Genomic DNA, 24,284 nt, shown 5'->3' with positions numbered 1-24,284 from the left:
GAGAACCTGCCATTACCAGAAGGCGGTGTCGTGGAGCCCCAGTATCTTCATGAATTCTTTCAGCTTTTTCTCTTTTTCAGCCACAATATAAGCTGCCGGAGAACACCCAAAGGGTGAGAATGCCATCACCAGGCATATCGACATGAGGGCATGGTAGAAGCCGTCCACCTCAACTACTGGCTTCTTCTCCATGATCATGGATTTTGTAGTCATCAGCTCCTCCCAGGCCGAATGGTTGGTTTTCATCTGGCATAGAAGAGAAATCAACTGTAAATGACGCCTGGTTACTGCAGGCTACCAAGGCCTTCCTATTTTAGCTTAGTCTCTCCCCCCTTCCCTGTCTCCAGGGCCTGTAACCCCAGGGCCCTGCATCTATGCCAAAAATAGGGCCCACACCACACATGCGCAGCTACCCTCCATTCACCAACTGAGGCAGTGCTTGGCAGCTCAGGGGGCGTGTCTCAGCTCTCCCTATCACAGCTCAGGGGGCGTGTCTCAGCTCTCCCTATTACAGCTCAGGAGGCGTGTCTCAGCTCTCCCTATCACAGCTCAGGGGGCGTGTCCATGCTCTCCCTATCACAGCTCAGGAGGCAGATGAAAGATGAAACTGAGCATGTGCGGCCACCTCAGTGAGCAGGACAAAGAAATAATAAGAAAAAAAAAACAGCAGGTGGCGCTATACAGATACATTTTATACAGTGGCTATGCTAAATTTTTAACTATGTGCAATTACGAAAGTATTCAGACGCAGGTGCTGGTTTGAAAACTGTAGAATATTTTCTGTGGGACAACCCCTTTAAATTCCTGGGAGGCTGTCATCATACCTTTATAATGGCAGAGTCTATACAGGCTTGTATCCGCGTGAATCCTGAATAATGGTACTGTACGGAGTCACACTTTGAAGAATAACAGTCTGATGGAAGAGTGAGAGGACACAAAAATCAATGACTATGAAATTATTATCATATTAGACCAGGGGTGACAAGGTAAGGCTCTGTTCACATCTTGTTAGAGATATACATAGTGAATATTCCCCAATGTATACCTCCGACTGAAGGCACTGTATATCCATATAGCTTTACGCATAACCCAATGGCCAGAATGTTAAGAACCATATACATTTATCCACAATATAGGGGATAACTTCTAGATCAGTGTGGGTCCTACGACTGGGAACCCCACTGACAATAAGAAATGGGGTCAGATACCCCCGAAAAGAAAGGAGTGGTAGGTCAAGCATTTGCACTGCGGCTCTATTCACTGTCTATGGGACTGCTAGAGGTAGCTAAGTACAGCACTCGGCTATTTCTGCAGTCCCATAGAGCTGAATGGAATGGAGCGGCAGTGCAATCAGGTGGTCCGAGCCCAGGGGACCTTACAGATGTTATGGTGGACATGTCATAAGGCAGGTGAAAGAGGAGGTTTACATATTAACGATACATAAAAACTACACAACCTCTTACCTTGTATGTATGGAGTAGGCTTTGGGAAGTGAAAAGGAAAAAACATGAGCTTGTAGGACATGGAGTTCTCAAATTTGACACCGACGAAATGTGAATAGGAGGCGCTGGCTGATTTCAACTCGTCTTCATTACGAAAGTGAATTATATCCACATCTGGAAAGCAGTGAGAACAAATACATTTAAAGGGAATGTCATATATATATATATTTTTTACTTTTTAATTTTTCATTTTCTGATTGTATTTATTTTTTTATTCTATATTCTGCTCATTTTCTGATTGTAATTTTTTTTTATTTCTATTTTCTGTACATGATCATGAGGGTGGCCATCTTTCATGAGCTAATGTTAACCACCTCAGCCCCCAGTGCTTAAACCCCCTTAATGACCAGGCCACTTTTTACACTTCTGACCTACACTACTTTCACCGTTTATTGCTCGGTCATGCAACTTACCACCCAAATGAATTTTACCTCCTTTTCTTCTCACTAATAGAGCTTTCATTTGGTGGTATTTCATTGCTGCTGACATTTTTACTTTTTTTGTTATTAATTGAAATTTAACGATTTTTTTGCAATAAAATGACATTTTTCACTTTCAGTTGTAAAATTTTGCAAAAAAAACTACATCCATATATAAATTTTGCTCTAAATTTATTGTTCTACATGTCTTTGATAAAAAAAAAATGTTTGGGTAAAAAAAAAATGCTTTGGGTAAAAGTTATAGCGTTTACAAACTATGGTACAAAAATGTGAATTTCCGCTTTTTGAAGCAGCTCTGACTTTCTGAGCACCTGTCATGTTTCCTGAGGTTCTACAATGGCCAGACAGTACAAACACCCCACAAATGACCCCATTTCGGAAAGTACACACCCTAAGGTATTCGCTGATGGGCATAGTGAGTTCATAGAACTTTTTATTTTTTGTCACAAGTTAGCGGAAAATGATGATTTTTTTTTTTTTTTCTTACAAAGTCTCATATTCCACTAACTTGTGACAAAAAATAAAAACTTCGATGAACTCACTATGCCCATCACGAAATACCTTGGGGTCTCTTCTTTCCAAAATGGGGTCACTTGTGGGGTAGTTATACTGCCCTGGCATTCTAGGGGCCCAAATGTGTGGTAAGGAGTTTGAAATCAAATTCTGTAAAAAATGACGAGTGAAATCCGAAAGGTGCTCTTTGGAATATGGGCCCCTTTGCCCACCTAGGCTGCAAAAAAGTGTCACACATCTGGTATCTCTGTATTCAGGAGAAGTTGAGGAATGTGTTTTGGGGTGTCATTTTACATATACCGATGCTGGGTGAGATAAATATCTTGGTCAAATGCAAACTTTGTATAAAAAAATGGGAAAAGTTGTCTTTTGCCAAGATATTTCTCTCACCCAGCATGGGTATATGTAAAATGACACCCCAAAACACATTCCCCAACTTCTCCTGAGTACGGAGATACCAGATGTGTGACACTTTTTTGCAGCCTAGGTGGGCAAAGGGGCCCATATTCCAAAGAGCACCTTTCGGATTTCACAGGTCATTTTTTACAGAATTTGATTTCAAACTCATTACCACACATTTGGGCCCCTAGAATGCCAGGGCAGTATAACTACCCCACAAGTGACCCCATTTTGGAAAGAAGACACCCCAAGGTATTCCGTGAGGGGCATGGCAAGTTCCTAGAATTTTTTATTTTTTGTCACAAATTAGTGGAAAATGATGATTTTTTTTTTTTTTTTTCATACAAAGTCTCATATTCCACTAACTTGTGACAAAAAATAAAAACTTCCATGAACTAACTATGCCCATCAGCGAATACCTTGGGGTCTCTTCTTTCCAAAATGGGGTCACTTGTGGGGTAGTTATACTGCCCTGGCATTCTAGGGGCCCAAATGTGTGGTAAGGAGTTTGAAATCAAATTCTGTAAAAAATGACCTGTCAAATCCGAAAGGTGCTCTTTGGAATATGGGCCCCTTTGCCCACCTAGGCTGCAAAAAAGTGTCACACATCTGGTATCTCTGTATTCAGGAGAAGTTGAGGAATGTGTTTTGGGGTGTCTTTTTACATATACCCATGCTGGGTGAGATAAATATCTTGGGCAAATGCCAACTTTGTATAAAAAAATGGGAAAAGTTGTCTTTTGCCAAGATATTTCTCTCACCCAGCATGGGTATATGTAAAATGACACCCCAAAACACATTCCCCAACTTCTCCTGAGTACGGAGATACCAGATGTGTGACACTTTTTTGCAGCCTAGGTGGGCAAAGGGGCCCATATTCCAAAGAGCACCTTTCGGATTTCACTGGTCATTTTTTACAGAATTTGATTTCAAACTCCTTACCACACATTTGGGCCCCTAGAATGCCAGGGCAGTATAACTACCCCACAAGTGACCCCATTTTGGAAAGAAGAGACCCCAAGGTATTCGCTGATGGGCATAGTGAGTTCATGGAAGTTTTTACTTTTTGTCACAAGTTAGTGGAATATGAGACTTTGTATGAAAAAAAAAAAAAAAAAAATCAGCATTTTCCACTAACTTGTGACAAAAAATAAAAATTTCTAGGAACTCGCCATGCCCCTCACGGAATACCTTGGGGTGTCTTCTTTCCAAAATGGGGTCACTTGTGGGGTAGTTATACTGCCCTGGCATTTTCCAGGGGCCCTAATGTGTGGTAAGTAGGTAAATGACCTGTGAAATCCTAAAGGTGCTCTTTGGAATATGGGCCCCTTTGCCCACCTAGGCTGCAAAAAAGTGTCACACATGTGGTATCGCCGTATTCAGGAGAAGTTGGGGAATGTGTTTTGGGGTGTCATTTTACATATACCCATGCTGGGTGAGAGAAATATCTTGGCAAAAGACAACTTTTCCCATTTTTTTATACAAAGTTGGCATTTGACCAAGATATTTCTCTCACCCAGCATGGGTATATGTAAAATGACACCCCAAAACACATTCCCCAACTTCTCCTGAGTACGGGGATACCAGATGTGTGACACTTTTTTGCAGCCTAGATGCGCAAAGGTGCCCAAAGTCCTTTTAGGAGGGCATTTTTAGACATTTGGATACCAGACTTCTTCTCACGATTTGGGGCCCCTAGAATGACAGGGCAGTATAAATACCCCACATGTGACCCCATTTTGGAAAGAAGACACCCCAAGGTATTCAATGAGGGGCATGGCGAGTTCATAGAAATTTTTTTTTTTTTGGCACAAGTTAGCGGAAATTGATATTTTTAATTTTTTTCTCACAAAGTCTCCCGTTCCGCTAACTTGGGACAAAAATTTCAATCTTTCATGGACTCAATATGGCCCTCACGGAATACCTGGGGGTGTCTTCTTTCCTAAATGGGGTCACATGTGGGGTATTTATACTGCCCTAAAGCGTGAGAAGAAGTCTGGAATATAAATGTCTAAAAAAATTTACGCATTTGGATTCCGTGAGGGGTATGGTGAGTTCATGTGAGATTTTATTTTTTGACACAAGTTAGTGGAATATGAGACTTTGTAAGAAAAAAAAAAATAATTCCGCTAACTTGGGCCAAAAAAATGTGTGAATGGAGCCTTACAGGGGGGTGATCAATGACAGGGGGGGTGATCAATGACAGGGGGGTGATCAATGACAGGGGGGTGATCAATGACAGGGGGGATGATCAATGACAGGGGGGGTGATCAATGACAGGGGGGGTGATCAATGACAGGGGGGTGATCAATGACAGGGGGGGTGATCAATGACAGGGGTGGTGATCAATGACAGGGGGGGTGATCAGGGAGTCTATATGGGGTGATCACCACAGTCATTGATCACCCCCCCTGGAAGGCTCCAGGGAGACGCCTGTATGTGTTTTGCAGATCCGATCCATCTATCAGTGGATCCGTAAAAATCATGCGGACATCTGAATGGAGCTTTACAGGGGGTTGATCAATGACAGGGGGGTGATCAGGGAGTCTATATGGGGTGATAACCACAGTCATTGATCATGCCCCTGTAAGGCTTCATTCAGACGTCCGTATGCGTTTTGCGGATCCGATCCATCTATCAGTGCATCCGTAAAAATCATGCGGACATCTGAATGGAGCTTTACAGGGGGGTAATCAATGACAGGGGGGTGATCAGGGAGTCTATATGGGGTGATAACCACAGTCATTGATCATGCCCCTGTAAGGCTTCATTCAGACGTCCGGATGCGTTTTGCGGATCCGATCCATCTATCAGTGGATCCGTAAAAATCATGCGGACGTCTGAATGGAGCTTTACAGGGGGGTAATCAATGACAGGGGTGTAATCAATGACAGGGGGGTGATCAGGGAGTCTATATGGGGTGATAACCACAGTCATTGATCATGCCCCTGTAAGGCTTCATTCAGACGTCCGGATGCGTTTTGCGGATCCGATCCATCTATCAGTGGATCCGTAAAAATCATGCGGACATCTGAATGGAGCTTTACAGGGGGTTGATCAATGACAGGGGTGTAATCAATGACAGGGGGGTGATCAGGGAGTCTATATGGGGTGATAACCACAGTCATTGATCATGCCCCTGTAAGGCTTCATTCAGACGTCCGGATGCGTTTTGCGGATCCGATCCATCTATCAGTGCATCCGTAAAAATCATGCGGACATCTGAATGGAGCTTTACAGGGGGGTAATCAATGACAGGGGGGTGATCAGGGAGTCTATATGGGGTGATAACCACAGTCATTGATCATGCCCCTGTAAGGCTTCATTCAGACGTCCGGATGCGTTTTGCGGATCCGATCCATCTATCAGTGGATCCGTAAAAATCATGTGGACGTCTGAATGGAGCTTTACAGGGGGGTAATCAATGACAGGGGTGTAATCAATGACAGGGCGGTGATGAGGGAGTCTATATGGGGTGATAACCACAGTCATTGATCATGCCCCTGTAAGGCTTCATTCAGACGTCCGGATGCGTTTTGCGGATCCGATCCATCTATCAGTGCATCCGTAAAAATCATGCGGACGTCTTATGGAGCTTTACAGGGGGTTGATCAATGACAGGGGGGTAATCAATGACAGGGGGGTGATCAGGGAGTCTATATGGGGTGATCAGGGGCTAATAAGGGGTTAATAAGTGACGGGGGGGGGGTGTAGTGTAGTGTAGTGGTGCTTGGTGGGACTTTACTGAGCTACCTGTGTCCTCTGGTGGTCGATCCAAACAAAGGGGACCACCAGAGGACCAGGTAGCAGGTATATTAGACGCTGTTATCAAAACAGCGTCTAATATACCTGTTAGGGGTTAAAAAAAACACATCTCCAGCCTGCCAGCGAACGATCGCCGCTGGCAGGCTGGAGATCAACTCTCTTACCTTCCGTTCCTGTGAGCGCGCGCGCCTGTGTGCGCGCGTTCACAGGAAATCTCGCGTCTCGCGAGATGACGCATATATGCGTGACTGTGCGCAGGGCTGCCACCTCCGGAACGCGATCCTGCGTTAGGCGGTCCGGAGGTGGTTAAAGGGGTTGTCTCATCATGGACAATGGGGGAATATCGCTAGGATCTGCCCCCATTGTCTTATACACTGCGTGCAGAATTATTAGGCAAATTAGTATTTTGACCACATCATCCTCTTTATGCATGTTGTCTTACTCCTAGCTGTATAGGCTCGAAAGCCTACCACCAATTAAGCATATTAGGTGATGTGCATCTCTGTAATGAGAAGAGGTGTGGTCTAATGACATCAACACCCTATATCAGGTGTGCATAATTATTAGGCAACTTCCTTTCCTTTGGCAAAATGGGTCAAAAGAAGGACTTGACAGGCTCAGAAAAGTCAAAAATAGTGAGATATCTTGCAGAGGGATGCAGCACTCTTAAAATTGCAAAGCTTCTGAAGCGTGATCCTCGAACAATCAAGCGTTTCATTCAAAATAGTCAACAGGGTCGCAAGAAGCGTGTGGAAAAACCAAGGCGCAAAATAACTGCCCATGAACTGAGAAAAGTCAAGCGTGCAGCTGCCAAGATGCCACTTGCCACCAGTTTGGCCATATTTCAGAGCTGCAACATCACTGGAGTGCCCAAAAGCACAAGGTGTGCAATACTCAGAGACATGGCCAAGGTAAGAAAGGCTGAAAGACGACCACCACTGAACAAGACACACAAGCTGAAACGTCAAGACTGGGCCAAGAAATATCTCAAGACTGATTTTTCTAAGGTTTTATGGACTGATGAAATGAGAGTGAGTCTTGATGGGCCAGATGGATGGGCCCGTGGCTGGATTGGTAAAGGGCAGAGAGCTCCAGTCCGACTCAGACGCCAGCAAGGTGGAGGTGGAGTACTGGTTTGGGCTGGTATCATCAAAGATGAGCTTGTTGGGCCTTTTCGGGTTGAGGATGGAGTCAAGCTCAACTCCCAGTCCTACTGCCAGTTTCTGGAAGACACCTTCTTCAAGCAGTGGTACAGGAAGAAGTCTGCATCCTTCAAGAAAAACATGATTTTCATGCAGGACAATGCTCCATCACACGCGTCCAAGTACTCCACAGCGTGGCTGGCAAGGAAGGGTATAAAAGAAGAAAATCTAATGACATGGCCTCCTTGTTCACCTGATCTGAACCCCATTGAGAACCTGTGGTCCATCATCAAATGTGAGATTTACAAGGAGGGAAAACAGTACACCTCTCTGAACAGTGTCTGGGAGGCTGTGGTTGCTGCTGCACGCAATGTTGATGGTGAACAGATCAAAACACTGACAGAATCCATGGATGGCAGGCTTTTGAGTGTCCTTGCAAAGAAAGGTGGCTATATTGGTCACTGATTTGTTTTTGTTTTGTTTTTGAATGTCAGAAATGTATATTTGTGAATGTTGAGATGTTATATTGGTTTCACTGGTAAAAATAAATAATTGAAATGGGTATATATTTGTTTTTCGTTAAGTTGCATAATAATTATGCACAGTAATAGTCACCTGCACACACAGATATCCCCCTAAAATAGCTAAAACTAAAAACAAACTAAAAACTACTTCCAAAAATATTCAGCTTTGATATTAATGAGTTTTTTGGGTTCATTGAGAACATTGGTTGTTGTTCAATAATAAAATTAATCCTCAAAAATACAACTTGCCTAATAATTCTGCACTCCCTGTAGATGCAGGTCCCACCGCTGGGACCCGCACCTATATAGAGAACGGAGCCCCGCAAGGTGGTGGCTGGAGGACTCCGGTCCGGCCACCTCCAAGCCGGCTACCCATAGAAGTGAAAGGGAGCGTACCGCGCATGCGCGGCCCCCGCTCCCATTTATTTCTATGGGGCCGACGGAAATAGCCAAGCCAGCGCTCGGCTATTTTTCGCCGGCCCCATAGAAAATGGATAGAGGGCGGCTGCGCATGCGCAGTGCGCGCTCCTTCACTTGCGGGGCTCCGCAATGACATAAAAAATAAAAGCATGGAAATTCTTAAAAATAGGTAATTTTCTGATGACACTCAGTGATTTAAGTAAAAGAGGTTTAGGGCTCAAGTCCCCTGTGGACTGCAGGCCAAAAGGTCTGGTCAACCATTGTGACTTCTGACAACAGCATACATGACAACTTCTCACATGCACTTTCTAAAATGAGAGCTCTATACTCCAGAGTCTTGGGGGCTGCACTTGAATTGGAAATTGGATAGATGCCCAAAATTTAGGCCAACTACAAATATACATACAGTGAGGAACAGAAGTATTTGAACACCCTGCGATTGTGAAAGTTCTCCCACTTAGAAATCATGGAGGGGTCTGAAATTCACATTGTAGGTGGATTCCCACTCTGATAGACCGAATGAAATTAAAAAAAGCAGGAAATCACATTGTATGATTTGTAAAGAATGTATTTGTCTTGCACTGCTGAACATAAGTATTTGAACACCTGAGAACATCAGTGTTAATATTTTGACCAGGTTTGCACACACTGCAGCAGGGATGTTGGCCCACTCCTCCACACAGATCTCCTCTAGATCTGTCAGGTTTCGGGGCTGTCGGAGTTTCAGCTCCCTCCAAAGATGTTCTATTGGATTTAGGTCTGGAGACTGGCTAAGCCACTCCAGAACCTGGATATTCTTCTTAGGAAGCCACTACTTGGTTATCCTCACTGTGTGCTTCAGGTCGTTGTCATGTTGAAAGACCCAGCCACGACCCATCTTCAATTCTCTGACTGAGGAAAGGAGGTTGTTGCTCAAAATCTCACAATAAATGGCCCCATTCATCCTCTCCTTAATACAGTGCAGTCGTCCTGTCCCCTTCGCAGAAAAGCACCCCCAAAGCATGATGTTACCCCCCCTTCCCCATGCTTCACAGTAAGGATGGTGTTCTTGGGATGCAACTCATGCTTCTTTTTCCTCCAAACACGACGAGTGAAGTTTAGACCAAAAAGTTCTTCTTTGGTCTCATCTGACCACATGACTTTCTCCCATGCCTCCTCTGGATCATCCAGATGGTCATTGGCAAACTTCAGACTGGCTTGGACATGTGATGACTGGAGCAGGGGAACCTTCCGTACAATTCATGATTTGAAACCATGACGGCGTAGTGTTCTACCGACAGTGACCTTTGAAACTGTGGTCCCAGCTCTCTTCATGTCATTGACCAGCTCCTCCCTTGTAGTTCTGGACTGATTCCTCACCTTTCTTATCATCAGTGATACCCCACGAGGTGAGATCTTGCATGGAGCCCCAGTCCGAGGGAGACTGACAGTCGTCTTTAGCCTCTTTCTAACAATGGCCATTTTCCATTTTCTTGCCCATGGTAGTAGTTGGCGTCTGACTGACTGTGGGGTGGACAGGGGTCTTTAACCACCTCCCGACCGCCTAACGCAGGATGGCGTCCTGCGGGCGGCCGGGTTATTCCTCCTGGACGCATCGGCGCGTCCTCTCGCGAGACGCGAGATTTCCTGTGAACGCGCGCACACAGGAAGGTATATTAGGTATATTAGACGCTGTTTTGTTAACAGCGTCTAATATACCTGCTACCTGGTCCTCTGGTGGTCCCTTTTGCTTGGATCGACCACCAGAGGACACAGGCAGCTCTGTAAGTAGCACCAAACACCACTACACTACACCACCCCCTGTCACTTATTAATCCCTTATTAACCCCTGATCACCCCATATTAGACTCCCTGATCACCCCCCTGTCATTGATAACCCACCTGAAAGGCTCCATTCAGACGTCCTAATGTGTTTTGCGGATCCGCAAAACACATACGGACGTCTGAATGGAGCCTTACAGGGGGGTGATCACCCCATATAGACTCCCTGATCACCCCCCTGTCATTGATCACCCCCCTGTAAGGCTCCATTCAGACGTCCGGCAATGTGCTTTCCGCATTTTGCGGATCCGCACATTGCCAGAACTATATAGAAAATGCCTTTTCTTGTCCGCAATTGCGGACAAGAATAGGACATGTTCTATAGGCTCTACAAAAAACGCAGTGTTCGCCCGATCAGGCCTGATCTTGTGCGCACACTTGCGTTCAGTCCGCCACACCGCAGTGAAAGAATTTTTTTTTTTTCTGATCACTGCAAAAACACCGTAAAATCGCTGCGACGCTATAAAGATCACTTTTGAGGGGGAAGCCGAGTTCATAGAAGATTTTTTTTTTTTTGGCACAAGTTAGCGGAAATTGATTTTTTATTTTATTTTTTCTTACAAAGTCTCATATTCCACTAACTTGTGTCAAAAAATAAAATCTCACATGAACTCACCATACCCCTCACGGAATCCAAATGCGTAAAATTTTTTAGACATTTATATTCCAGACTTCTTCTCACGCTTTAGGGCCCCTAAAATGCCAGGGCAGTATAAATACCCCACATGTGACCCCATTTTGGAAAGAAGACACCCCAAGGTATTTCGTGAGGGGTATGGCGAGTTCATGTAAAATTTTATTTTTTGTCACAAGTTAGTGGAATATGAGACTTTGTAAGAGAAAAAAATATATATATATATCATTTTCCGCTAACTTGTGCCAAAAAAAATATATTCTAGGAACTCGCCATGCCCCTCACGGAATACCTTGGGGTGTCTTCTTTCCAAAATGGGGTCACCTGTGGGGTAGTTATACTGCCCTGGCATTTTAGGGGACCTAAAGCGTGAGAAGTAGTTTGGAATCCAAATGCGTAAAAAATGCCCTGTGAAATCGTAAAGATTCTCATTGGAATTTGAGCCCCTTTGCCCACCTAGGCTGCAAAAAAGTGTCACACATGTGGTATCGCCGTACTCAGGAGAAGTAGGGCAATGTGTTTTGGGGTGTATTTTTACATATATCCATACTGGGTGAGAGAAATATCTCTGTAAATGACAACTTTGTATACAAAAATGGGAAAAGTTGTCTTTTACAGAGATATTTCTCTCACCCAGTATGGGTATATGTAAAAAGAAGACACCCCAAGGTATTCCGTGAGGGGTATGGTGAGTTCATGTAAAATTGTATTTTTTGTCACCAGTTAGTGGAATATGAGACTTTGTAAGAAAAAAAAAATATATATATATCATTTTCCGCTAACTTGTGACAAAAAATAAAAAGTTCTATGAACTCACTATGCCCATCAGCGAATACCTTAGGGTGTCTTCTTTCCAAAATGGGGTCATTTGTGGGGTGTTTCTACTGTCTGGGCATTGTAGAACCTCAGGAAACATGACAGGTGCTCAGAAAGTCAGAGCTGCTTCAAAATGCGGAAATTCACATTTTTGTACCATAGTTTGTAAACGCTATAACTTTTGCGCAAACCAATAAATATACACTTATTGCATTTTTTTTATCAAAGACATGTAGAACAATAAATTTAGAGAAAAATGTATATAGAAATGTAGTTTTGTTTGAAAATTTTTACAACAGAAAGTGAAAAATGCTAAAATTTCAGTCAATTTCGATTAATAACAAAAAAAGTAAAAATGTCAGCAGCAATGAAATACCACCAAATGAAAGTTCTATTAGTGAGAAGAAAAGGAGGTAAAATTCATTTGGGTGGTAAGTTGCATGACCGAGCAATAAACGGTGAAAGTAGTGTAGTGCAGAAGTGTAAAAAGTGGTCTGGTCATTAAGGGGGTTTAAGCACTGGGGGCTGAGGTGGTTAAAGAGCTCAGACAGGTGCTACTAAGTTACATTAATGAGTGGAGTAGAGGTGGACTTTTTAAAGGCACAGTAACAGGTCTTTGAGAGCCAGAATTCTTTCTGTTTCTCAGGTGTTCAAATACTTATGTTCAGCAGTGCAAGACAAATACATTCTTTAAAAACCATACAATGTGATTTTTAATTTTTTATTTCTGTCTCTCAGAGTGGTAGTGCACCTACAATGTGAGTTTCAGACCCCTCCATGATTTCTAAGTGGGAGAACTTGCAAAATCGCAGGGTGTTCGAATACTTCTGCTCCTCACTGTATGTCTGCATTAAGGGTTGTGCTCTGTAATTGAAGTCTAAAAAAATGCAATTAACGGGCATGAGGTGGCAGCACCAGCAGCCACTTCAATTGGGCATCATACTGGGGCACGGGGTCCGAGCTGGCATGAGTTTGTCCTTACATAACTCTCCATGACGTAAATACGAGTATGATAAATGATGCAGTGACTAAAATATATATATATATATATACACTTTTCTCAGGTGTATTGTGAACACAGCGGCAACCTGATAATTAGCAAAATCACAGCCAGCTCTCATCATGGAAAGTGATACCGCCACGTGCTGCACAAAAATTAAAGAAGGTCTGTAAAATAAAAGAACATCTGCAAATTCTTGCAAGAGAACAAGTAGTATTTTAAATGGAGCATAAAACCATAATGGTGCAGACTAAGGCCTCATGCACACGACCGTTGTGTGCATCCGCGGCCGTTGTTCCGTTATCCGTTTTTTTTCACGGACCCATTGACTTTCAATGGGTCCGTGGAAAAATCGGAAAGTGCACCGTTTGTCTTCCGCGTCCGTGATCCGTTTTTCCAGTCCGTGAAAAAAATATGACCTGTCCTATTTTTTTCACGGACAACGGTTCACGGACCCATTCAAGTCAATGGGTCCGTGAAAAATCACGGATGCACACAAGATAGTCATCCGTGTCCGTGATCCGTGTCCGTGATCCGTTTTTCCTATCATTTTCAATGCAAACTTGACTTAGTTTTTTTTTTCACTTTTCATGTCCGTGGATCCTCCAAAAATCAAGGAAGACCCACGGAAGAAAAAACGGTCACAGATCACGGAACAACGGAAATCCGTTTTGCGGACCGCAAAAAAAAAACGGTCGTGTGCATGAGGCCTAAGGCTTTGTCTCTTGCTCCGGGTTTACTCAGCCGTCTCTATAATTCCCACAGACTTCAATGGAGAGAGCTGTGTACATGGTCTCCTGCTATATGTAAACTTGTTTGTAACCTTCTCTTGTCGAGCAAGGGTCAAGTGGTCCCTGTCCTTATTATAGGTGGAGGTCCTAAAAAGAAGGTTTCCCGAGTGTTTTCTGCAGGATAGGTAATCAGTATCTGATCGGTGGGGGTCACCAGCTGTGTGCATTCCGCATCACTTGAATGGGTCTGCAAATCCGAAGATGCAGTGCGGAACAGAAGCATGGAACGGAACCCCACGGAAGAACTACGTGGTGTTGCGTTCCGTGGTTCCGTTCCGCAAAAAGATAGAACTTGTTCTATCTTTTTGCGGAACGGAAGGATCGCGGACCCCATTCAAGTAAAGGGGTCTGTGATCCGCGTGCGGCTGCCCCAGAGTCGGTGCCCGTGCATTGTGGACCGCAATTTGCGGCCAGAAGCACGAGCACGGAGCCCTTACGTTCGTGTGAACAAGCCCTTAGAGATAACAGCAGGGAGGGGGAGGATGTTTTACATAGCAGATCAGAGTGCACAGAGGGAGGATAGCAGCCAAAGAGGGCAGCTCACACAGGATGTAGAGAGGGAGGAAAGCACAAGAGGGGGGGGGGGGGAATCACACAGGCTGCGTATGAGTGCAGAGAGAAAGCAGAGCACCCATGGCAAATGAGCAGCAAGGGGGTATCACACAATCCTCAGCATTAATGACTGTCAGCACAAGTTAGATGAGATCCCTCCTCACTGTAGGAATGACTCATCAATCTACGAATGAAGCTGTGCTAATGCATGAGAGCTAGTAACGAAAGTAGCACCCATGGCTGATCATCGCTCCCATGGCTGACCACTACTCCCATGGCAGACCACTGCTCCCACGGCTGACCACTACTCCCATGGCAGACCACTGCTCCCACGGCTGACCATTGCTCCTGAAGTTGACCACTGCACACACAGCTGACCATGGTTCCGACCGCTGACCATTGCTCCTTCAGCTGACCACTGCTGCTTCAGCTGACCATTGCTCCTTCAGCTGACCATTGCTCCTGTAGCTGACCGCTGCTCCTTCAGCTGACCATTGCTCCTGTGGCTGACCACTGCTCCTGCAAGCCATAGACCTTGAATCAGGAGCGCTGATAGCATGCTCGCTCGACCATTTAGAATGGACCTCAGGAGGTCGGCGCTACTTGCAGCAAAAGGATAAAGAGTACTTAGCAGGACATTATGTAACAAACGGGACAACATTTGTAATTACAATACAGGAATTGACACAGGGGTGACATGGTTTGGGCAGCTCATTCTTCTAACCTTTAAAGATGGAAATAATTGAAATGTAATTAGGATCGTTTCCTCCATTGACTGCATTGCCGGTGAGCTGCGAGGCATCAGCAGTGGCCGCTGTTCATTATCTCTAGGGGGGCCGGGACGCGGAGCTAAGGACAATTGTTTTATTTCTGATAAAACTCAGGGTAAAGTAGAAGGAGCTGACAGCAGCCATACATGGTGGAGTCAGCAGCCTTGTGGTGCCTTGAATGAGGCATGAGATGTAAGGTATACGGCTGCCATCCTGGATTAGTCATAGTGTCACTCAGGGTATATAACTGGAGATATATCTGAGCTCCTACCAACGACTTACAACAGACAAAGACCTTAACACAACATAAACAATCAGCTCGGTGCCTGCATACATATTCACAGCAGATGTGGGCCCAACATGCCGGATTTAATTTGCGGCTACTCCTGTGAACAATGTCAAGGTGGACCCCTTCTTTTAACCCTTTCACCCCAGTATGAGGATCTGAACTTCGCTGCATGGGTCACCAAGTTGCTACCTCTAGGAGTAATCTTTCTTCAGAAGCTGCTGACCCAGGTAGATCAAGAGACACTGGTGCATGGAACCAAGGGGACAGGCAAAAGCGTGGTCGTAGGACAAGCCAAAGCTGGGGCAGGCAGAGTTCATGCAATATAATAGTCAGGCAAAAGGTCAGGCCAGGCAGCACAGGGTCAATCAGGTAAACAGGCAGAGGTCAGAACCATCTAATAGCGCACCTTAGCAGGAATAGACAAGCTAGGAACATATAACTTAGGCCAGGGGCCTAAGGGGCCCTGGTGCAAGAGCAAGAGTTTGGTTTGGGCCCCCCTTCCTTCAGTGTTTTGTGGCCAGGGAAGCACATAGTACACCCCCCCCCCCCCCCCACCTCCAATGCCAAATTCTTGACCTAACCCCTTCTCTCCAGCCAGAGGTGTAACTTGACCAGCATGCACTTTCTATAATACTGGTGTCTTCCTATGCAGCACAAGGGTCTTTGGGCCCCCTCGGGCTCCTGGTCCCGGTAGTGACCGCTACCTCTATACCCCTTATAGGAAAAGGTGCTCTATATACACCAGGGAACCCTGCCATTGGCTGCGAACAGATTAACCCATGTGCGCAGGCCCTTTAAAAATCTGGAAGAGTGTGCATTCTAAAGGAGTAAGCACCAGCAAGCAGGCGGGTAAGGCTGCAAGTGGTCAGCAGTGTGGTGGGCAGACAAGTACTCCAGGGTCCGCCGGGAGAGAAGAGATGAAGGGATCACAGTCACTAATGTCCGCCAATGATTGCTTACATTCAACTAACTTCACATTACATTCACATTGCAACGTGCTGGAAAGCAAGCAATCAGGAGTCCTCTTAAGGAGTATACTAAAAGAGACAGGGTCAAGGGGCTCTGTAGTCATCAAAATGAAACGGTTCGAAAGCGTACCCCGTATTCATTTAAGGCAACACTAAACAAAGAAAATGCACCAAAAAATCCCAGCTCCTCCTCCATTAATCTCCTTTCCTTTACTGCCTGGTAGGGTTGATCCTGCTGATTAAAATGATACTTGTCTTGTGAAAATCGGTTGTTGCGTTCCAGAGAAAAAAAGGCTATTATTCTTTATGTAAATGAGGGCTTCCGGGCACTGAAAGGAGGGGCCAGCCCTGGAAAGCAGAGAAGTTGTGTGCACTGAAGGTGAAGCCCCGCCCCTTGGTGCACCGAAGCCCTCATTTGCATAAAGAATAACATAATTTTTTTTCCTGAAGAACGCTGCAACTGATTTTCACAAGGCAGGTATCATTTTATTCAGTAGGATCAACTCTACCAGCCAGTATGTCTGGTCTAATAGGATTGATCCTGCTGACAGGCGATCTTTAACCCCTTCAAGACCAAGCTAGTTTTTACCTTCAGGACCAGGCCATTTTTAGCAAATCTGACATGTGTCACGTTATGTTTTCTCGTCACATATTGTACTTCATGACAGTGGTAAAATTGAGTAAAAAAATTTCATTTTTATTTATTAAAAAAATACCAAATTTACCAAAAATTTGGAAAAATTTTCAAATTTTCAAATTTCAATTTCTCTACTTCTATAATACATAGCAATACCTCCAAAAATAGTTATTACTTTACATTCCCCATATGTCTACTCCATGTTTGGATCATTTAGCGAATGCCATTTTATTTTTTGGGGATGTTACAAGACTTAGAAATTTAGAAGCAAATCTTGAAATTTTTCAGAAAATTTCCAAAACCCACTTTTTAAGGACCAGTTCAAGTCTGAAGTCACTTTGTGAGGCTTACATAATAGAAACCACCCAAAAATGACCCCATTTTAGAAACTACACCCCTCAAGGTATTCAAAACTGATTTTACAAACCTTGGTAACCCTTTAGGTGTTCCACAAGAATTAAAGGAAAATGGAGATGAAATTTCAGAATTTCACATTTTTGGCAGATTTTCCATTTTAATAAAAAAAAATCCGGTAACAAAGCAAGGGTTAACAGCCAAACAAAACTCAATATTTATTACCCTGATTCTGTAGTTTACAGAAACACCTCATATGTGGTCGTAAACTGCTGTACGGGCACACGGCAGGGCGCAGAAGGAAAGGAATGCCATATGGTTTTTGGAGGGCAGATTTCACTGGGATAATTTTAAGTTGCCATGTCACATTTGAAGACCCCCTGATGCACCCCTAGAGAAGAAACTCCAGAAAATTTACCCCATTTTGGAAACTATGGGATAAAGTGGCAGTATTGTTGGTACTATTTTAGGGTACATATGATTTTTGGTTGCTCTATATTACACTTTTTGTGAGGCAAAGTAACAAAAAATAGCTGTTTTGGCACCGTTTTTATTTTTTGTTATTTATAATGTTCATCTGACAGGTTAGATAATGTGGTATTTTTATAGAGCAGGTTTGTCACGGCCTATGGTTTGCGCTGTTTTTTTTTTTTTTTTTAGCAAAACCCACACCATAACTACATACACCAGGTGGGGGGAGGAATGACAGAAACACACCGGAGGGGACACACAGACACAGCAAAGGAAACAGAATAATAAATAAGGGTGACTCACACAGACATAATCACAAACAGCCCAGGAGCAGAGCTCCACACCAAGGTGACAACCAAAATCAAACTGACCTTCAGGCTCCACCACACCAACATATAAGGAGGCCTGAGTTGTCACTGTGATTTCGTAGTAAAGAGATCACAGAGAGGCACGGAGCATTATCAGTCATGTTAATGCTCCGTGCCTCTGCAGTCTGCATCGGGTCTTGGCACTCTTTCACGGAGCGGATGCCACGCACGGCATCCGCTCGTGTGAACCCAGCCTTAAGGGTCCATTCACACGTCCACAATTTCGTTCCGCATTTTGCGGAACGGAATTGCGGACCCATTCATTTCTATGGGACCTGGAATTGCGGATCCGCACTTCCGGGTCCGCAATTCCGATCCCGAAAAATATAGAACATGTCCTATTCTTGTCCGCATTTGCGGACAAGAATAGGCATTTTCCATTAAGTGCCGGCGATGTGCGGACCGCAAAATGCGGAACGCACATCGCCGATGTCCGTGTTTTGCGGATCCACACACACGGACGTGTGAATGTAGCCTAACCCCGTGCATACCAAAATGTGGAAACACCACATCCAAGGAAAAATGCCTCACATGCAAACCACGTTGCCAAAGACAACCGCATGTGAAGACACAGAGTCACGACCTAACCACGGGTCGTGACAAGGTTGTTACGGATGCGACAATACCAAATAATAATAAAGCATTTTTGAAAAAAAAGATTTTTTAGTGCCTCCATATTCTGAAAGCCATAGTTTGTTTTTATTTTTGGGCGACTGTCTTATGTAGAGTCTCATTTTATTGGTACAATTTTAGAGTGTGTATGACTTTTTGATCGCTTGGTATTACACTGTTTGTGATGTAAGGTGACAAAAAAGGGGTTAGGTCATGTGATATTTTTATACAGTAGGTTATTACGGACGCGGCGATAACTAATATGTATACTTTATTTATTTATTAAAGTTTTACACAATAACAGCATTTTTTAAACAAAAAAAATCATGTTTTAGTGTCTCCATATTCTGAGAGCCATATTTTTTTTGGGGGGCGATTGTCATAGGTAGGGTCTCATTTGTTGCGAGATGAGATGACGGTTTAATTGGTATGATTTTGAGGGGCGTATGACTTTTTGATCGCTTGGTATTACACTTTTTGTGATGTAAGGTGACAAAAAATTGCTTTTTTACACCGTTTTTATATTTTTGTTTTACGTTGTTTACCTGAGGGGTTAAATCATGTGATATTTTTATAGAGCAGGTCATTACGGACGTGTCAATACCTAATATGTCTACTTTTTTTATTTATTAAAGTTTTATACACTAATATTTTTGAAACAAAAAAAAAAGTTTTAGTGTCTCCATGGTCTGAAAGCCATAGTTTTAATTTTTTGGGTGATTGTTTCAGGTAGGGTATCATTTGGTGTTGCACTTTTAGTGATGTAAGGTGACATAATTTTTTTTTTTTAGCACAGTTTTTATTTTACTTTTTTGACAGTGTTCACCTGAGGGGTTAGGTCATATGATATTTTTATAGAGCCAGTCTATATGGACGCGGCGATATGTAATATGTCTACTTTTCTTTTTTTCCCTATTTAAAAAAAAATACTTTATTTTGGAAAAAGGACGCTTCTTTTTTTTATCATTTATTATTTAAAAAAAAGAAACTTTTTTTTCCCCTTTATTTAACTTTTTATATTTGTCCCTCTGTGGGACTTTTCGGAGTTTGATCCCTGTTTCAATTCAGTACAATACATTCTGTATTGTACTGAATTGAACCGTCAGCGTCTTAGTGAGACGCTGACAGTTGCCTTGGAGACTAAGTGCTCAGGCTGGATCTCCTGGGCTTCCATAGGCTGGCAGTTCCGATGCCTGTGTAAGGCATCGGGGCTGCCATGGCAACCATCGACCCCCTGCCAGCGCAGCGCGGGAGGCGATGGAGTCTGAGGGAGTCCCCTCTCTCTGTATACCCCGCACATGCCGCGGTCAGCGCTGACCACCGCACGTGAAAGGGTTAATCCGCCGGCATCACCGCACACACCGATGCCGGCGGATGCAGCAGGGGCCCAGCTATCAGTAACAGCCGTGCCCGTGCTGCGGATCAGGCGGGTGCAGTTCCTGCGCCCACCCAAAGTTAATACCAGGCACTTACTAATGTATTGTGATTGTCCATATTGCTTCCTTTGCTGGCTGGATTAATTTTTCCATCTCATTATACACTGCTCGTTTCCATGGTTACGATCACCCTGCAATCCAGCAGCGGTGGCCATGCTTGCACACTATAGGAAAAGACACTAGCTTATGTGAGCATTCACGCTCCCGGCCACCAGAAAGGCCAGCGCTTTTTCCTATAGTGTGCAAGCGCGGCCACTGCTGCTGGATTGCAGGGTGGTCGTAACCATGGAAACAAGCAGTGTATATTGTGATGGAAAAATGAATCAAGCCAACAATGGAAGCAATATGGATAATAACAATACATTAGTGCCTTGTATTAAAGGGGCTCTCCGGGCTCTTTTATATTGATGACCTATCCTCAGCATAGGTCATCAATATCAGATTGGCGGGAGTCTGACTCCCGACACCCCCGCCGATCTGCTGTGTGAGGAGATAGCGCACAGTGTGCGCGTGCCGTTTCTCGTCTCTCTTCCTGTCCGCTGCTGATTTGCCATATACATAGAAGCAGCAGGAAGAGAGACGGGAGACGGCACATGCACACTGCGCGCGCCGTCTCTTCATCCAGCTGATCGGCGGGGGTGCCATGTGTCGGACCTCCGCCAATCTAAAACCGATGACCTATCCTGAGGATAGGTCATCAATAATATAAGAGAGCCCGGAGAACCCCTTTAACTTTCTCTACATGATAAATGCCACTTGCTGAAGTGACACCACCCCTTTAAGTTCTGGATTCTGCATTATCATCACTAGTGCTACATCATGAATCATACGTCTCCTGCCAGATGGCGGACACTCACCATGATTAGCTCCTATCTGAAAAAGATGTGAAAACATGAATTACAATGAAAAAGATGCCGAGTAACACTAAGAGCATAGAGATAAAGAAAGCACAACTCGTGGCTCTGACGCCGTTGTCGTGCGCTTCAGTACCCAGCAGAGGTGCAGTACAGGAGAGAGGTCCTCTGTACCACGCCTGTGCCAGGTACAGTAGCGCGCGGCAAAGGCACGAGACTAGGAGGCGTCGGTGAGGGGCGTGATGATGTTTACACTGGCTCTGTCAATCAAAGTGCAGGGGGTGTGGCAGCAGTGGGAAGTATGGTAACTCTAGGAGTAACAGCAACGCCCCCATTGCTCCTAGAGCCTCATTTGCATATATTAAAAGTTCACTTTTTTAAGAAATAAAACTATAGATGGGGATGGGACCAAGACCGCTAGCTTCTGCTGACCTGTGCACCTGTCGCAGGTCAGCCTGTTTCACTACAATGACAGAAGCCCTTTAAATTAGCGCCCAAAGTGCCAACCTGCAAATTAGGGTAAATGCGCACGTTCAGGATTTATGTGCAGAGAATCCGCACGTGTTCGAAGGTAAATCTGTGCAGTCAATGAAGACTCGACTCGTGCGGATTTTACTCTACCCATTGAAGTAAATGGATAAAATCCGGTCAGGAAAAATAAATTTAATTGACGTGCTGCGGATTTTAAAATCTGCACCGTAGGTCAAAGTCGGCACTGAAAAAATCTGCATTGTGTGCATGAGAATTTCAAATTCTCCTAGAATACAATGTACATGACCTACGGTGCGGATTTTCCACTCAGATAATCCGCACACAATCCTGATCGTGTGCATTTTTTAGCCTTAAGTGTCTCTTTTGTCCGCCACTTGTGGAAGTTACTTTCGCTGCTTCTTGGCGACTCGTTAGGCCCTCGTGGGTCAAGTCAAGACTCGAATTCTACTACCAGCCCGGTCGCTAATGATTGGCAATGATTTTCTTTCCACAAAATGTACTGTGTGCCAAAAACCGCAGAGAGAAAACCCTGCTCATTGCAATTGTGAAAGCCCACGTGGAGACAGAGACGTTGGCAGAAACTTGTGGAGTAGAGGGCATATCGTTCTGTTTTTTTAGATTTTTTATTCTGTTCTCGCACCTCATTTAACCTTACACGCTGGAGGCCGATGAGATACAATAGGATACGGCACCATAGAAAGTAGGGAGAGGCCGTGGTGTAGGGTGGCACAAAATCCTTACCCGGGCCCCTATATATGTGTAACTGGCAGCCACACCAGACTTGCTGTAATAACCGGTATATAAAATCTGCACGCATTTACTAGAATTATCTCTTAAAGTGACACACACTTTATAATAGGACATCTAAAAGAAGGCCACGCGTGGGTGCCAACAGTGCCCACTATACAGCTGATGAACCAGAGGTGCCACCAGGAAACAAACCTCTGTATACTGACTGCCCTCTGCTTTCTTGCAAGAGTGACTGGATTTCAGGAGGGTACTGTCACGGACGTTCCTGTGACAGGAGATCTGCGAGACTGGCAACATGTGGTTTGATCTGACAGGTTTCCTTGTGGATCAATTCGTGTCTGTGTTGTTTCTGGTGATGGCCGCACCTCTAGCCTCCAGGTGTTGCTTATGTGGTCATTTAACCTTCCCTATTTATTGTGGCTTCTCCCACCATGCTGTGCGGTTTATAGCTTCCGTCTTGTTCTGGATTGCTGGTGTTTGGATCTCGGCGGAGTTCCTGTGCTTCCATAGCCATTTGAAGTTGAGTGTCTGCTTCCCCTTTTGTTTATTGTTTGGGTTATCTTGTGTTGCTCTTTTCCCTCTCTTTTGTGTTCAGGCCTGAGAAAGACTCCTGTTCGTCCTTCCGTTTTTGAGGAACAGGTTGTCTCTTGTCCTGACATTAGTACCAGGGTCCTACAGGGTGAATTAGGACTTTAGGTTTCTGTGTATGAACTCACCTACCTCTGGGGTCAGTTCATATTTCCAGTCAGTAAGGACTTTGATTAGGGTTTCTCTAGGAGGTGACCAGTTCCTTTCCCTAGTTTCCAGGCCTTTTCCCCTCACCCCTTTCCCTCCTACGTTCGTTGTGGGTTTCCCTCCCACACCGAAAGGTGACAGGTACTGGTCCTCACTGAAGAGACCCAGCTCTGTATGGAGACTATTTACAGGCAGCGCTCCAAGGGAAAAAATATATGCAAATGACCTCTCCTCCATTAGAAAGAGAACTCCGAAATTAGAGAACAATACTTGCTTTTTACTGAAGAGCGGTGACAAAAGCTGTCTACAGAATGGTGACTCTGGTTTGGTCAGTATACGGTAGTTTCCTTTCTTCTGAATGGGAGCTCATTTTCATATTCATTTCCCATGAAGCATTGCCTGACAGGAAGTCCCCAGCTGGAACAACAGCTGGATCTCCCTGCACTGCTGTAAACTGGCACTGTTATGGCGGTACTCTTCCAGGCTCGATGTTAAGGGGGAGATGCGGCTGGCTCTGTAATGGTGGCAATCTTAAATGCTCTGTAATGGAGCAGAGGGGCTGACTATGTTACCAAGGCACGGTCCCACCTGGAAATGTTTCCTGCACGGCTTGCCACATGTTGTCCTGTCATAAAAAGTTGGCAATGTTCCCTAAAAGACTCTTTACACCTTTGCAGACGCTTTTTGCGTAGCTTTTTTTTTGCTTTTTCACTAAGGTGAATTTTTTATAAAAAAAAAAATTAAGATTTTGCCATCCCCTTCAATACCCTTGATCCCCTCCAATCCATAGGCTGTGGCATCTCGTTTCAGACCAGTGTCTATGCAGGACTGTAGACGAGGGTGCGGCCGAGACCAAAAATTGCTAAGGTAAGTACAGCACAACTTATAGTATATTCTTTTGGATGCAGAGGAATCCCCCAAAAATCCCTTTAAGGAGGACCAGTCAGCTTTCCTGACATGTCTTCGTAAATACCTGTATTTCCCATGAAATGAGAATTTTGGGATCATCTTTTATTTGAACTTCGAGTTGTGTTGTCCCTTTCTTATTCCTCCTGGAAATTTATGAAAAACCTAATAATATTATCAGTTTTGGGTTTAACAATGTCCAATCAGTGCTGACAATGTCTGACTGTGTGGGGACACACCCCTTTCTCAAGAGGAATGGTAAAACCCATTGGTCAATCGATTCATCAATTTCCAAGAGGAATAACAGAGGAACGTCACAACAC

At 44.4% G+C, this 24,284-nt stretch overlaps 1 protein-coding gene across 3 annotated transcripts in view; it reads right to left on the bottom strand.

Moving 5' to 3' along the window:
* Positions 1-24,284, bottom strand: part of ABCA5 (ATP binding cassette subfamily A member 5) — a 116,449-nt gene that overhangs the window by 71,949 nt on the left and 20,216 nt on the right. For all 3 annotated transcript variants that reach the window (XR_005779883.1, XR_005779884.1, XM_040437783.1), the window contains 3 exons: positions 1,464-1,616; positions 825-913; positions 17-246 (listed from right to left, as the gene is read on the bottom strand). Coding sequence is in view for 1 of the 3 variants with exons in the window: in XM_040437783.1 (XP_040293717.1) it covers positions 17-246; positions 825-913; positions 1,464-1,616 (472 nt within the window). In the remaining 2 variants the exon portion in view is untranslated. The remainder of the gene's footprint in view (positions 1-16; positions 247-824; positions 914-1,463; positions 1,617-24,284) is intronic.

Source organism: Bufo bufo, chromosome 6 (assembly GCF_905171765.1).
Source record: "Bufo bufo chromosome 6, aBufBuf1.1, whole genome shotgun sequence".
Lineage (NCBI taxonomy): Eukaryota > Metazoa > Chordata > Amphibia > Anura > Bufonidae > Bufo > Bufo bufo.
Note: the sequence above shows the minus strand (reverse complement) of the source record. Positions and strands in the feature narration are given on the sequence as shown.